Source organism: Desmodus rotundus, chromosome 13 (assembly GCF_022682495.2).
Source record: "Desmodus rotundus isolate HL8 chromosome 13, HLdesRot8A.1, whole genome shotgun sequence".
Classification (NCBI taxonomy): Eukaryota; Metazoa; Chordata; class Mammalia; order Chiroptera; family Phyllostomidae; genus Desmodus; species Desmodus rotundus.
Genome location: NC_071399.1, coordinates 4,088,279 through 4,102,451, shown reverse-complemented (window position 1 = coordinate 4,102,451; position 14,173 = coordinate 4,088,279). Strand labels below are relative to the sequence as shown.

Genomic DNA, 14,173 nt, shown 5'->3' with positions numbered 1-14,173 from the left:
TTATATCTTCACTGATTTAGGGGTACATCAAATAAATCCATTCCATTCTTACTTTCCTAAGTTTCAAATTCCTTCTTTCATTTTCCACTAATAATTTTAAGCCAGATCACCTTCATTTTGTTCAGGTCACCTCCCGAGTCCAAATTCCTAACCAAAGAATTTTGTTAGGAGTGAGTCCACTAACCAAGCCACCTTCCAGTACCATGTTGGGAAACCGGAGCAGGCATGCTAGACCTATCACCCCTCGTAGGTACCCCCATGTCCAGCCCTCTTAGATCCCATTCTCAGACACGTTCCTCAGCTTTCTGCTGGTCGACATCAGCCCAATCATGCATTTGATATGCAGGGTGACTTTCATGTTAGACTCTGTGTTTTTCTCCCTGGGACAAGCTGGGATCCAGCCCTTGACAGAGGTGTGGTGTCCGTGCTGTGCGGTAGAGTTGGGGGAGGGGTATTGTCATCCCTTTGAAAGGTAAAGGCGTCACAGGGTCTCCAAGCAGGTCAGGGCTTGTTTTCATCAGGGAGGAGAGGAAGAACTGTTTCTTCTGGCAAAGCGATGTTTCCTGGCTCTTGGAAGGCAGAGTGGTCAGGTTCATTTGCATCTAAAATGTGCTCCGTTAGGATTGTGCTTTCTCTTAATAAATGATCAGGCTTTGACATAAGAGCACAGCAAGCTTTTGACTTCAGATTCCATTGTGATTCCACAAATTATAGGACCTGACTCTGTGTCTGATTTCTGGCCACGTCAGTTTTGTGGCAGCAAGAGGTCAGGAAGGAAGTTGCCTAATCTTCTCATCATGTCTTGAGATGAAAATTTAAAACCCGGAGCATGTCCTGTCTTTTTGTGTTTTTTAAAGTCTCCAGTGTGATGAGAGATAGCTGGAGTTCTGTATTCTTCGCTCCTTCCATGATGGTTTTTCACAGCTGACATCCAGTCTGCCGAGCCCTTCCCTCCCTCCATAGGCACTTTATCCCAAGTGACTGGATGTTAAGATATGAGTAACTGTGGCTGGAGCTGTGTGCTTCCATTTGCACATGGTATTGGGAGCCATTCTCGCCTCACACCCAGATGGGTCTCACAGTCCCTCCCAAATTCCCATCCTTGAGGATCTGTGCTCACAACTACCTCTGTACAAGACACAGCATCAGTCAGAGCTCAGCGTGAAAACAGGATCTACTTCGGGTATCAGAAAGAGGAAAAGATTAAACAGAGAGCTGTAGGCTTCTATTAAAGAAGGCTGGAATGACGCCAGAAATGCTTTCCACCATCCGGGACAGATGTGCTGGTGACCTCCTTGGTGGCGCTGGGCAGGGGTGAGGATCCAGGACCAAGAAGCCAATACCACCCTGACCTCTAAACATGCCCTATCGAAACTAAAGTAGCAGGAGAACAGACAATTAGCAAGGCAGACCATCTTCAAAGTGCTCCAACCTCATTAGCCAAGAAAACATCAAAAGGGACAAGAAAATGGTTGCAGCCTTATTTGTACCGTCCAAGTCTCCCTCAAGTGCAGGTAGTCTGAGGAACCTCACTTGCATGCAGAATCCTCCTTGCGATGGATAAATGCGTGCAGCTGCCCAAGGTCCCAAATAGAGCTAGAATGGAATCTGGGCTGAAGGAGGCATCCACAGTGCTTCACGGGCCACAGGCAGACTCAGGTGTGATGACACCGCTTCTCTGTGAGCCTATCTTTTTTGTTATTTTTGCTTTTTTTCAGAAACTGCATTTTTATCTGAAATACCAATTCATAGGAAAAAAAATGAGAACTACTAAGTGTAGGCTTATTGGCTTTGAAACTTTGGGGGATTTGTCTTATTAGGGAAGATTCGCCTGAAAAATAAATGGACACACACATAGCAACAGCGTGGAAAGTGCCGGCCACGAGGAATCCACGGGGGAAGGCTTGGTTGGTTCACCTGACCACGTGCTTCAGAGATGCGTCTACCTAAGCTCTCACTGTGTTCGCTTCATGTATTCTGTTTATCTCCTCTAAGCAAAGACCTAGTCATTATTTGACAAAGAATTCAATGAAAGGGGAAAAGACTAACATAGGAGAAGAAACTTTTAAAAAAGTATGTTTCTGATATCTCATTGGAAGGTTTTCATTTTGTGGGAAATTATTTTGTTGCATGTTTTAATTTATGCTGGCAACTTTTATTTGTTCATACATTAACCTTTGTGCCTCAGAATGTTCATTCCCCAAGCTTTGATGTGAAAAGAGTCTCTATCGGTGTAATAAGGAAAATAAGGTGGCTACCTATTAGAGTCAAGTTTTCAATTAATATCTGCAGGAGCAGCTGACACCTGCCCAAGACTAAGCACCTGTGTCTGCTTTGAAGCCGGTAGCCATTGTTAGGGTTCCAAATACCAAGGGTATCAAAGGGAAAACATTTCACTTCTCATCAAGTGTCTGGACGATTTGCTCCATTTTGAAAATCTTGCTGAATTATATAGCCTCATCTTTGGAAGAGATAAACTTAATAGGTATATGGTACAAATGTTAGACATTATTTCACATGGTATTTTCTAATTTACTGAAAAGAAGTTATCAACGATATCACAAAAATAAGAACATGATCCCAAGGTGTTTGATTTTTTCTGCAGTAGGTGTTAGGTCTATAGAGTATATAACTATAAATTGCATTTCTGGAGTGACTGAGGACCAGTAGAACTAAACATCAGATTGGCTCTTAAGATTAGCAATGAAAACAAATGCATCAGCTAACGTAGCGTAGCAGTTACATTGAATTGCATGGCAGATGGGACGACAAGTCCCCACAGATTATACACACATCGGCTTTAATAAAGGCAAAGGATATGGTAGAGCAGGAGAAAGAAATCCCAGAGTCCTTTGGTGGTGTCCTTCCTCAGCCACATAGGAGGTACTTCATTCTTGCATGTGAACCACCCAGATTTGGCTGAGGTATCTCAATGTCAGGGGAGTGCAAGCTCAAGTTCACCAGGAGGCTTTTTGGTAATCTCACATGATACAGGTAGCGCCAGGCTGGAAACCTGGTGGGTCCAGGTGCGACCTGCGTTCTGTGCCTGCTGTCTAAACCCTGTGCACACGCATATCCAAGTCCCCTCCTCCCCATTTTCGAGTTTTTACTTCTCTTTCCTTGATCCCCGGTGCACCTGTGTCTGTGGATTCCTGACTCCTCATCTGCCTTCTGTTCTCCCTTGGCCTTTTCCTCATGAGCCACGACGATCAGCCTAGTTTAGTGATTTGGTAGAGAAATAAGAAGATGAAAGAAGATTGATTCATCTTTCTATCATCAAGATTGTCTGTTTTATGATATTTAGTACTTCTTTGGATCTTTAAGTTGATAGAACTGGAATTTGGGGGTAAATAATTTAAAATGACTTATTTGGGAAGGACGAGAGAAAAATTTACATTTATTTACTTATTAAATATCTTACATTTATCGTAAATTTATCAACCACACATGGAACACAGCTTTTGGTTAAATAACATTCACTGTGTTAAGAGTCTGTCTTCATTTTCCATTTTTGTGTTCTCAATTTTTGGAGAAAACCTAAGAGATCTTATTAGTAGTAGTCGCGCTCCTGGCTTTAAATGCAGCCTGCCTGAGCCCCCATTTGCCACACCGAGCACATGTCATTGAGCTTGTCTGGGTTGAAACGGGGTTTTCCTGTCCCTCTGGTGGTCCTCAACACTCCCCTGCAGCACAGATGTCTGACTCTTATCCAACCGCCTTTCTTGCAAAGGCTGACTTGACTGCCTGTTGACCCAGGGCTCTTTTTGAAGTTGCCAGAATAACTTAATTGGCATTTGCAGCACGTTGAATGTCCCGATGAAGTTCGAAATCTCCCATGTGTGTTCTATAGAAATCGATTGCTAGAGTAAAGACTTTCTTGGTTCATCGGGAGGTATATGATAAGAATAACAGTAACAAAATTAACTTTGAGTCCTTACCATGTGTCAAGTTCTGAACTGTACAAATTGCACATATTGATTCATTTAATTCTCGGTAATTTTGTGAAGCAAAATAACTGTGATTACCCCCACTTTACAGCTGTGGAAACTGAAGCATAGAAAGTTTAGTAAGTTGTCCAAGTGTACACAGTAGGAAAAGCCTGAACTGGTCATCAAACAAATATACTCGTGAGAAAGTTTCAGAGTTAACAGAAGACAAAGCAGAACAGAGCAAGAAAAGCCACAGTAACAGTAAGTTTAACAGCCTTTCTTTAACCATTGTTCTTCACACACATTTGCCTGGGGATCATGCATTTGGACTCACCCATCACTCCAGGGTACACTTTGGGAAATGCTCTGTTCATTTAGATTATCTCTATGGCTGCACTTCCAGACCCCAGATCAATTCCGAAGTCCCCAAGCTACTCGGGGAAACTTCAGTAAACAGGTACGCGGTTTTCCAGGGGAGCAGGAAGGGGTTCAAGGTATTCCATCGCATTTACTTTAGAAATCCACAGAGTTGAAGCCAAGAGGTTTTCCATTGTGACTGTGGGCGTGTTCCATCAAGGAGAATGTTTCATTTGTGTTGTTATCTTCTACACCCATGACAGAATAACGCCTAGAATATGGTAGGTGCTTAAAAAGTACTGGATGACTCAATGGATTAAACAAATATCAGGGTTCATTACCTTCACATACACTGGATTGTTCTAAACTCTGTAGCACAGCGAAAGAAGTGGGATGGAAAGTGACTTCAGAGGTCTGTCCTATGCGGCCCCTGGTCCTTACTCTCATTCCACATCACTCGAGAACATGAAGACCCACGCCCCTGCAAGCTGGGGGAGTTCCTTCACTTGGTATAAAGTGTTTTTGTTTCTGTTTTTTAATGAGGGCAAGGAGGATTTCCATTCACTAATCCCAGCAGTGAACACTTTCTGAGGGCTTATCTAGTAGCCATGGGTTACATAGTAAAGAAGAAAAGCCCAGACAAGCCCTTACATAATAATTACTGTGGCCTTAATCTTTACCACATTTTACATAGGAGAACCAATGGCCACCAGGCGAGCGATTGGCAAGCTGGGACCACGGACCTAATTTGGCATTCCTTAGGAGCTGTGTTGCTGACCGGTGGTCTAGGGTCCCTTCTCAGACGTCAGCAGAATGAAAGACACCATCAGAAATTACAGATGTAACAAGTGCTGCGCCGGGAACAGCGGGGGGTGTCCTGTGAGCCTGTAAGGGAGGGGGTCAAGGTGGAAACTTCTATAACAATAGTCATGATGATAAATAGCTTGTTATTGACAGAATATTTTTTCTTTCAGCAGGTGTTTTCTACATTATTTCAGTAGGTTCTCTTGCTCATAGATAGCGTTCGGAAAATTGCTTTTGAATAGAAACCATATTTAAAACTATTTTCGGGTTAAGGTGTGTTTTAACATAAATAGGAGTCTGTAAAAAGAAAATTTAGAAGATCATACTGTGACTAGGGATTAAAGAAGGGATGTGGCACAGATACTAGTAAGCGATTGACAGTCTTTTTGATAGAAGTAATTTAAAGAAACTTTTGCAAAGCTATTCAGTGCTTATTGTAGGTTATATACATGTTAGATGGCATTAGTATATTTGTATATTTAGACAATATTTGCTAAAAGGAGTACCGATGCAGCCATATAGACTTATAATGTAATCATATGATTATAATCTAAACTATTACAATTATTAACACATAATTCTATGATAGCATTAAACTGATACAGGTTTCCTTTTTCATCCATATTTTAAATGTAATGAATTAAAGGCGAAACTGCCAGCATTTTAGTGGAATTTAGTAAAAAGAATGCTTATACTGGCCTGTGTAATCAGGGACTGCTAAGAGTCACAGGTTTGCCCTGGTATTCCTTATCCTTTGAAAAACCACCCCCTAGAAAAAGAACTCAGCTACCTTTAGGGTGCTCGATGTTTGTAACTCACTCGTATGAACACGTTGTCTTTTGGGATCAGGAGTAAAAAAATCACGGCCTGCGGCACTGGTTAGAAGCAGGCGCTGCTGCTCCAACAAAGCATCTCTTCCTGGGCTGCTTGGAGATTGGCAGGAACTCAGTTCCAAACATCCAGGGCACGCTCGGCGGTCCAGGAGCGCCCCCCGGAGGCTAATGGCAAAATAGCAGCCTGTCAGGCGGCAGGAGGAAGGCGAGGAACCAGTGGATCTGATACAGTTTTGGACTCGTTCCTAATGCAAGGAGCCACCGCCGAGAACACATAGGTGACAGGTGAGACAGCAAGAGAAAGGGCTCAACGCAGAGTCAGTCAATGACTCTAGCGGCTTTCAGACGCCCGGAATGTTTCAGTGGGGAAGGGAAAGCAGCACGTGTGAATTATCTCTTGGTAACAGTCAGGGAAATCCTCTGAAGACTTGAATGAATGTTCTTGCCTATCAGGACAGACGGAAAAATTTATACGGTGATAACAAAGCATTCGTGCCCATTTTTAACGACTATATTACTGCACCTGCCTCCCGTCCAATGTGAGAATGCAAATGAAAAGAAGCCTGTGAATGCAGCCTAGAATAGGTGCCTGCGATTCTGTTGTTATAAGGAAAGATGCCCTTTTGGTTGATCTGCCCCTGTCGAAGTTTTGATTCCGCCACGTTACCGCTGCGCTCTCCCCGAATTGTACAGGAGACTGTTCGTTCACATTTGAAGATGACCTAACCATGCACAACGGTCAAAACATAAGTGGGAAGTAGTATTAGCCAGATAGCACTTATTTTATTTTTAAAATTCAACCACCTTCTGTTTTTTATATTTTTCTTAATTTTTATCAACTTTATTGGGATGACATCGGTTGATGAAATTATACAGGTTTCAGGGGCACAATTCTATAGTATATCATCTGTACATTGATTGCACTGTGTGTTCACCACCCCAAGGCAAGCCTCCTTCCATCACCACTTATCCCCCTTTACCCTCTCCTACTGCCCCCAGCCCCTTCCCCTCTGGTCCTCACCATGCTGGTGTCTGTGTCTATGAGGGGTTTTTTTGTTTCCTTAATCCCTTCCCCTTTTCCCCCAGCCCTTCCCACCCTCCCTTCTGACAGCTGTCAGTCTCTTTTCTGTGTCTTTTAATTATGGACAGATGCTATTGTTCTTTCACATGGAGTTGAATTACAGGCACTCCTCAAGTACTGGAAGCTGCGGGTGTGGTTAAGAGCGGTGGGGACAAGGGCGATGCACCAATAAGAGGCATTTGATAGTAAGTAATGCTTGCCAGCCATGATGAGGAGAGGTAGAGAGGTGTGCCAAACGATTCCTGCCTCTGGCTCTCTGCAGGGTTTAGGTCCCCTGCCCTTCCTGGTGTTGGGCAGCCTCTAGCATCTAGCACACCTTGCAAGCAACCCGGCCTGTCTTCCAGCTCTAGCTCAAAGCTTTGTGTGGAGTGTGTGAGTCAATACTAGGTCCCATACTGGCTTCACGGAAAAGCTGTTAGCATAATACCACAGCAGTTTGTGTTTCTCACTCACCGGCCATCGCAGACATTGAATCCACAGCTTCAGAAAAGAGTTATTTCCACTTAAGTAGTTGTGCAATGGCACATAATATCGTAAGTATTTAATAGCTCTCAAGTAATATTTTATGAAGTGCATGCCTCTGTGCTGGGCATGAGGCACAATGTTAATAAAGCAGACGTGAAAATCCCCCTTTCCTGGAGCCTGGAGAATAATTTATTAATTTTATAGCGGTCTGATTTGGTTAATTTGCAGCTTGTATTAGAATTTAGAAGAAAGTTTACAATCTTTTTAAGAATGGCCTTAGGTACAAAGTTAAGTACCTGCAGGTTATTTCTGGCAACTTTGGAGTGAGGGAGGGTCTGGGATAACATGGTGCCGCCCTGGGTGAGCGTGGGGTGACCAGGGATGGTGGTCGGTCACAGGCCAGCCCTGTGCTCACCGCTGGCAGGGACCATCCCATGATTCCCTCGTGAAGTGGGTTTGTCCACAAACACTCAGGGATGTGGGGCTGAGTGAAATCACCTGCCCGCAGCCACACAGCTAGCTAAGTGCATATTTTTGTATTTCTCACCCAATTAAAGCAAAAACTGGAAAATGATTTTTACAAAGAAATCCTGACGATAAGCAGGTCTTTAATTTGCACAAATAGACGTCAGTCAAAGCACAGAGATGAACCGGGACCGCCCTGCTGTCTGCGAGCTTTGTTTGACTGCTGATGCGGACCACCGGCGTTTTCCTATGGATGCTCATTCCAGAAAGAAGTCTTCAGAATATTCTCGTGATCAGACATGAACCTGAAAGGATGAAGAGTCTGTCAGTAGCAATCTCCTGGCTTTCAAACTGAGCTCATTGAAACTGGACACAAATCCTTCAGCCGAGAGTAAGGCATCTGAAATTCTTAGCGGGGGGCAAATGGGAGGGCAGACCAGAGTATTGCAGCCAGCGGGCACCGGGCGGAAGGAAGCTTACAAAACGAACCAAAGGAAATCATACAAAACAGAACAACGCTTTGCCTCCTTTCATGCATAATAAAATGCTGACACCGTGTTGATTTTAGCGTAGTAAACAGTGCAGTTGGACCCCTGCTTCACCATATGGGACTGAGCACCATAAATATGTTTTATATTGGTTCTTAGGAGGGGAAAATTGAGGATCTACTCTTTGCAAGAATCATATTTTTATGAGCCTGCTGAAGAGTAGCTGGATGTGGAGTCACATCACGAATTCTCAAGACCGTCATAATCAGAGCAGGCAAAGTATATATTTGCTCAGGGAAACATCTGGCAAGGAATTTCTCCCGAGCCCCATCAGGAGTTGGCGGGTGTTGCTGCCTTCACTGTGTTCTCATTACTGGCTGTCTGCACAGTACTTTGCACTGCTCGTCCTTCTGTCATTAATTCACGAGTAGAGAAACAACCTTTTTAATGGCCGGTTGCTCACAACAAAATTTAAATTAAAAGAATCACTCACTGATTTGTATTTACTTCTGCTGTATTCTTGAATTTCAGATACGTGCGAAGAGCTCTAACGAGTTACGAAATGAGTGTGAGTGTACCACGGTGTTCACACTTACAACCTGGCTACTTCTCGGAACAGTACAGAAGTTGTAGTTTCACCTTATAGTGCGTGGTGCACAGTGGCCACACCACGGTTTCTAACACTTCCTAGTGACGGGAAGCCCTTTTTCAGTCCAAATAGAGGCATTTCCCAGCAAAATATATTTTCATCAAACTATCAAACCAGTAACAGGAAATAAAGCAATTGGGGGGGCAAAGAAAACCAGAAAATCATCTTCTTTGACACATTTATCTCCCAGGTGCATGTCACAGGTGGCACACACAGAATACACCATGAGCTTCTGGGGGGTGTTTGACGTTAGATACATATATGACAGGATCGTGCTGTTTCCCCTCTGGATTTCCCATGTTATATGCAACCAATGGAATACTGTCTCGATAAACCCATTCATAGACTGTTCCACAATGTTTTACTGTTGATTTACAGTTGAATTAAATTCTTAAACATTGTGGTAAGAACATTTAACCGGAGATCTACTCTCTTAACCAGACTTTAAGTGCCTGATACAGTACTGGTAACTGTAGCCACTGTGCTGTCCAGCAGGTCTGTAGAACTTACGTATCTTGTATAAGTGAAACCTTGTACTCATTGAGTACCTCCCCATCCCCTCCTCCCCCCAGCGCCTGGCAACCGCTATTCTCGTCTCTCCTTCTGTGACTTCGGCTCTTTTGGATCCCTCGTGTAACTGGAATCAGGCAGTAACTCTTCTTCAGTGACCGGCTTACTTCACTCAGCACAGCGTCCTGCAGGTTCATCCAGGTTGTTGCACACTGCAGCGTTTTCTTCTTTTTTTAAGACTGAGTAATGTCCCACTGTATGTACGTCCCACATTTCCCTTTATCCATGCGTTTGTTTGCGGATCTCAGGCTGTTTCCATACCACGGTTGTGTCCACAATGCTGTACTGGACATGGGGTGCGGCCATCTCTTGAAAGATCTTGTCAACTTGAGGATGTAGAGAAATTGGAACCCTTGTGCACTGTTGGTGGGTGTGTAAAATGGTGCAGCTGGTATGGAAATCAGTATGGAGGTCCCTCAAAAGATTAAAATAGAACTACCATATGACCCGGTAATCCCATTTCTGGGTGTAAATGCAAGTGAATTATTTTTGATATGGTAACTTGCAACTATCATATCAGAACACCACATGATTGCTAATATAGAATAATATATGATTGCAGCTTTCTCTAATGTTTTCTCTGGTCAAAATATTGATATAACGTGGTCCAAAATAAGCATGGGCAAGAATGAAAGTAATATTTCTGCTTTGTGCAGCACCAACCTGCAGTCGCTGATGCTATTATTAAGTTTCAGTAATTGTTTCAGTTATCGATCTCCGGCGAGAACCTTTCAGAGCACTTGATGATAGCGGAGCGCCAAGCTGTGCCGTGTTGGAAAGTGATGGATCTCTGTCCCGGTGAGGCTCTGCCTTGGGCTGTCCTCCTGTGGCTCCACTCCGTTTACAAACAGGTGCTCACTGTGCGGACGGGCAACAGGGCGCACACAGTTGTCTAAGTAGCTGGAACGTTTGTTCTAGCTTACATCAGGGCTTACGCGGTTGAAAGTGTGATGGGAAGGCTAAGGAAAATAATTATGCTTACCTGGAAAATAAATGACTCTGGTAAATCATTGTGATAAGCTATTTAAATGCTTAAAGATTATTTATTTAAAATATGCTCTTAATAATAGAACTCAATGTTAACTTTATTTTCACTTTGAAAAAAAGCAAAGTCTGTGTTTTCTACCTAAACATAACTTTACCTCATCATATATAACTTTGGTGATCTATAAATTTTAAAGCAATCTCTTTCTAATCTTTGCGGTTAGATTCGTTAAGCCATCGGCCATATTTTGTCCCGGTTGTTTTAGTTTGGGACAAGAGGGTTTTTTTTATTTTTGATAGGAAATTTATTTGCTGACCACACAATGGAATTAACTTTATCTCCTCTTTTTGCTCATTGGTTTTTGAAGGTAGCTGTGTACTCTTCCTGATTAATCAAAGGCGGTATTTTATAGATACATACCCAAGAGGGAAGTTGTGCAGTGCTTGCTGTAACTTTTTAATTTATTTGTTTTCAACTTAAGCATTGTGTCCTGCATCAGTGTTTCCCATGAAGCACCTTTGTGCTGGTTCAATGAACATAGTAAAGCCTCCATTTTTATCACAGAATTTTTTCAAACATATAAGAAAAGTATGGAAAAAACATAGTCATTGCATAAGGAAACACCATTGAGCTTTATAAACTCCTTAACGTTTTGATATATTAAGATTTAAAAAAAAATAAAAGACGACAGGAAGAATGTCCACAGGTGGTGAGCCCTCCTCGCCCGTCTCCTTCCCCTGCACTGGCACCCTGCTCAGTAGAGCATCTTCCCGGGCCAGGCGTGCGTTTCCATTGTCACTGCCCAGGACCAGCCACGGACACTGGGTGGTGGTTTCTGTATTTCAGCCTCAGTACAAGTAGCCTGCCGACTGTGATTGTCATTCAACTTGCCTCTAGTCTTCAGTCTCTGTTTCTGAGTTGTCCCCCGGCTAGTGCATCTGCTCGCTCTGTACTCATTTGTAAGCGCTGTGCCCGATGCTATGACTGAAGGACATCGCGTGCTTCCTGGTCGCATCCCTGACAAGGGCTCAGCGTAACGGTGCCTTTGTGACAAAATGTGTAAGCTCTGTCGAGTCGTGAGGAAGCCCCCGACAAATGCAAACTGCAAGACGTTTTACAGAACTGACCAGTACTCTCCGAAGCGTGTGTTCGTGGCAGACGAGGGAAAACCTAGAAACTGTTGCAGATTGGCGCTAACCAAGGAGCCGTGGTGCTTAAATCAGGGGAGGGTCCTGGAGTGGATCCTCAAACAGAAGAACAGCCGTGTGAAGTGGGTGAGATCCACGGCTAGTCTTTAGTTGTGCTGCACTAACGCTAATTTCTTAATTTTAATGATTAAAATTTCCTGGAGGATTTTGTGTCTCTTGCATCCCTACTAGTGAGTGCATTTTGCCTTTCATGTTATTTCATCTAATTTTAGTATTACTAGAATATCTTTAATAATTATGATATACACAGTATACTTTTCCCATTCTTTTACTTTCTTCCTTTCTCTATGTTTATTTATATATGATTCATATATATATATAATATTTTTGCAAGGAGCTTAAAGATACATTAAAATACAGTCACAATTTTTATCTTTTCATATAAAATTGATTCCACGGATATTCATTGTAACTATTGATATAGCTTAGTTTTTAAAAAACATTTTGCATTTACTCTCTGCAGCAGCGCTCCTCAGTATCTGTTCTCCGTTTCCTCTGAAGGACCTGACTTCCCACCTGGGCACGTGGCTGACCGCAATAAGCATTGCAGGGCCCAGCCACCCTGGAGTTCCGTGGGAGCACGTGGCTAAATTTTGGCGCATGGGATATAATGCATTCCCACCCTCCAGTGTCTGTACTAGGAGACAGTTAGTGATGCCTCTTCTTTGTCTTCGTCCCTTCCAGCCTTCTAGTGCCTGGTACTCGGACGCTTCCTTAGGCTGCAAGGTGAGGACCACACCCCAGGGACTGCTGAGTGGTGAGTCGGATGGTCTCGTGATACCAGCGAATCACGCAGTCCTGGCCGTTTACGTGATTAACATGGGCACACACACGAAAAACTTCCTTATTTAAATCTGTATATGTAGTGTGTATTTTGTAGCTAAATTCTATTTTAACAAATATACCTTTTCTCCGTAATTTTTTTCTTCTTTGACTTCTGTTGAGCTGATGATTTTCTGCTCTGCGTACATGGAGAATAGAGATGTTATTCTCATTTTCTTTAGCAAATGTAATTACATGTTATAAAATAATTTCTAAAGAACGCTCAGTCATGGTGGAAATATGCCGTTATCTGACCTGTCTCATGTGATAGCCATACCCAGCTATGAGCACTTGAAATATGTTTAGTGTGACTGAGGAAATGAATTTCTAATTTTACTCAATTTAAATTAATTTAACATTAAAGTTTAATAGCCACATTTGGCTAGTGGCTAAAAGAGAGGACTCTGAAGGTAGAGTTTTAGTTTTCATTTTATCTCTGTCACTTACCCAAGAGATGAATCGTGATACATTTCAGCTGCGCTTTCTGCAGGCATGTCCTATCTCGATCTCTCTCCTCCTCTGAGGATCCTCATTTTTCAGGATCTACCTTAAATCACATTATCATTCACTGATGATGCCCTTCCTCATTAAGTGAGAAAAGAGTCTCTCTCAAGTCATCTAATCTAAGCTCTGTATTTGATGGATGGGGAAAAAGAAACTAAGAGAGTTAATTTAAGATTATTAAGTTTAATTAGTTTTATGGGATGTTTCATATTCTTTCCTGGTTATTGACTTTTAAAATCTTAATTTTAACTACTTGTATAGTATGACTACATTAAATATTGCTTGTAATAACTGTTACTAAGGATTACAAATATTCTTTTCTGTATTGAGATTTTCATGGTGCTGTATAAATCTGAAAGAGGTGCTAAAATGTACCACATATTAACGGCAGTAGTATGTTAATCCTCACTTGAAAATATGAAAATAGAGTGTGAGTGGACATCATTCTCAAAGTAAGTTTAAAATGCTCTTATAAATACAAGATGTTAGTAGATATTACATGCCTGCATTTGCATTATTTTAGTTGCATATGATAATGTAGCATAAAATACTGTAACGTCCAATTTAAGAAGAAAAAAGCATGCAAAATACATCTCAACTTTAAAGATTTAGTTTACATTATTCTTTAATAGGCCTACTAAAAAATGAATGCCATTACATGGATGTTATGAAGATGAACAACATTAAAATGACTGAAAAATTAGCATATTTTTGTATTAGGGTGCATAAAGGTTTATGTCTAAACATCCCGAAATGCTGACAAAGAAACTTTCTTTTTTGGCAAAGAAAAGTGCTGCGTGGTACTTTTTATATATACTTTAAAAGGAAGGAGTAAGGGCTTTAAAAATTTAAGCCTCATTAGACTGGCATAGAAATTTAGAGCTCAAAGAGACCTTGGAAATAATCAAATCCAATCCCTTCACAAGTCATGACACTGAGTGGTGAGGAAGTTAACTCCCTGCTCTTGGAAAACACTGTGAGTGGGCCAGAACCAGACGTGCACGCGAGGTCTG

At 42.2% G+C, this 14,173-nt stretch overlaps 1 protein-coding gene across 2 annotated transcripts in view; it reads left to right on the top strand.

Moving 5' to 3' along the window:
- The window catches only part of VEGFC (vascular endothelial growth factor C), a 352,849-nt gene that overhangs the window by 29,950 nt on the left and 308,726 nt on the right, over nucleotides 1-14,173 (top strand). For both annotated transcript variants that reach the window (XM_071220153.1, XM_071220152.1), the window contains one exon: nucleotides 12,519-12,560. In XM_071220153.1, coding sequence (XP_071076254.1) covers nucleotides 12,519-12,560 — 42 coding nt within the window. The remainder of the gene's footprint in view (nucleotides 1-12,518; nucleotides 12,561-14,173) is intronic.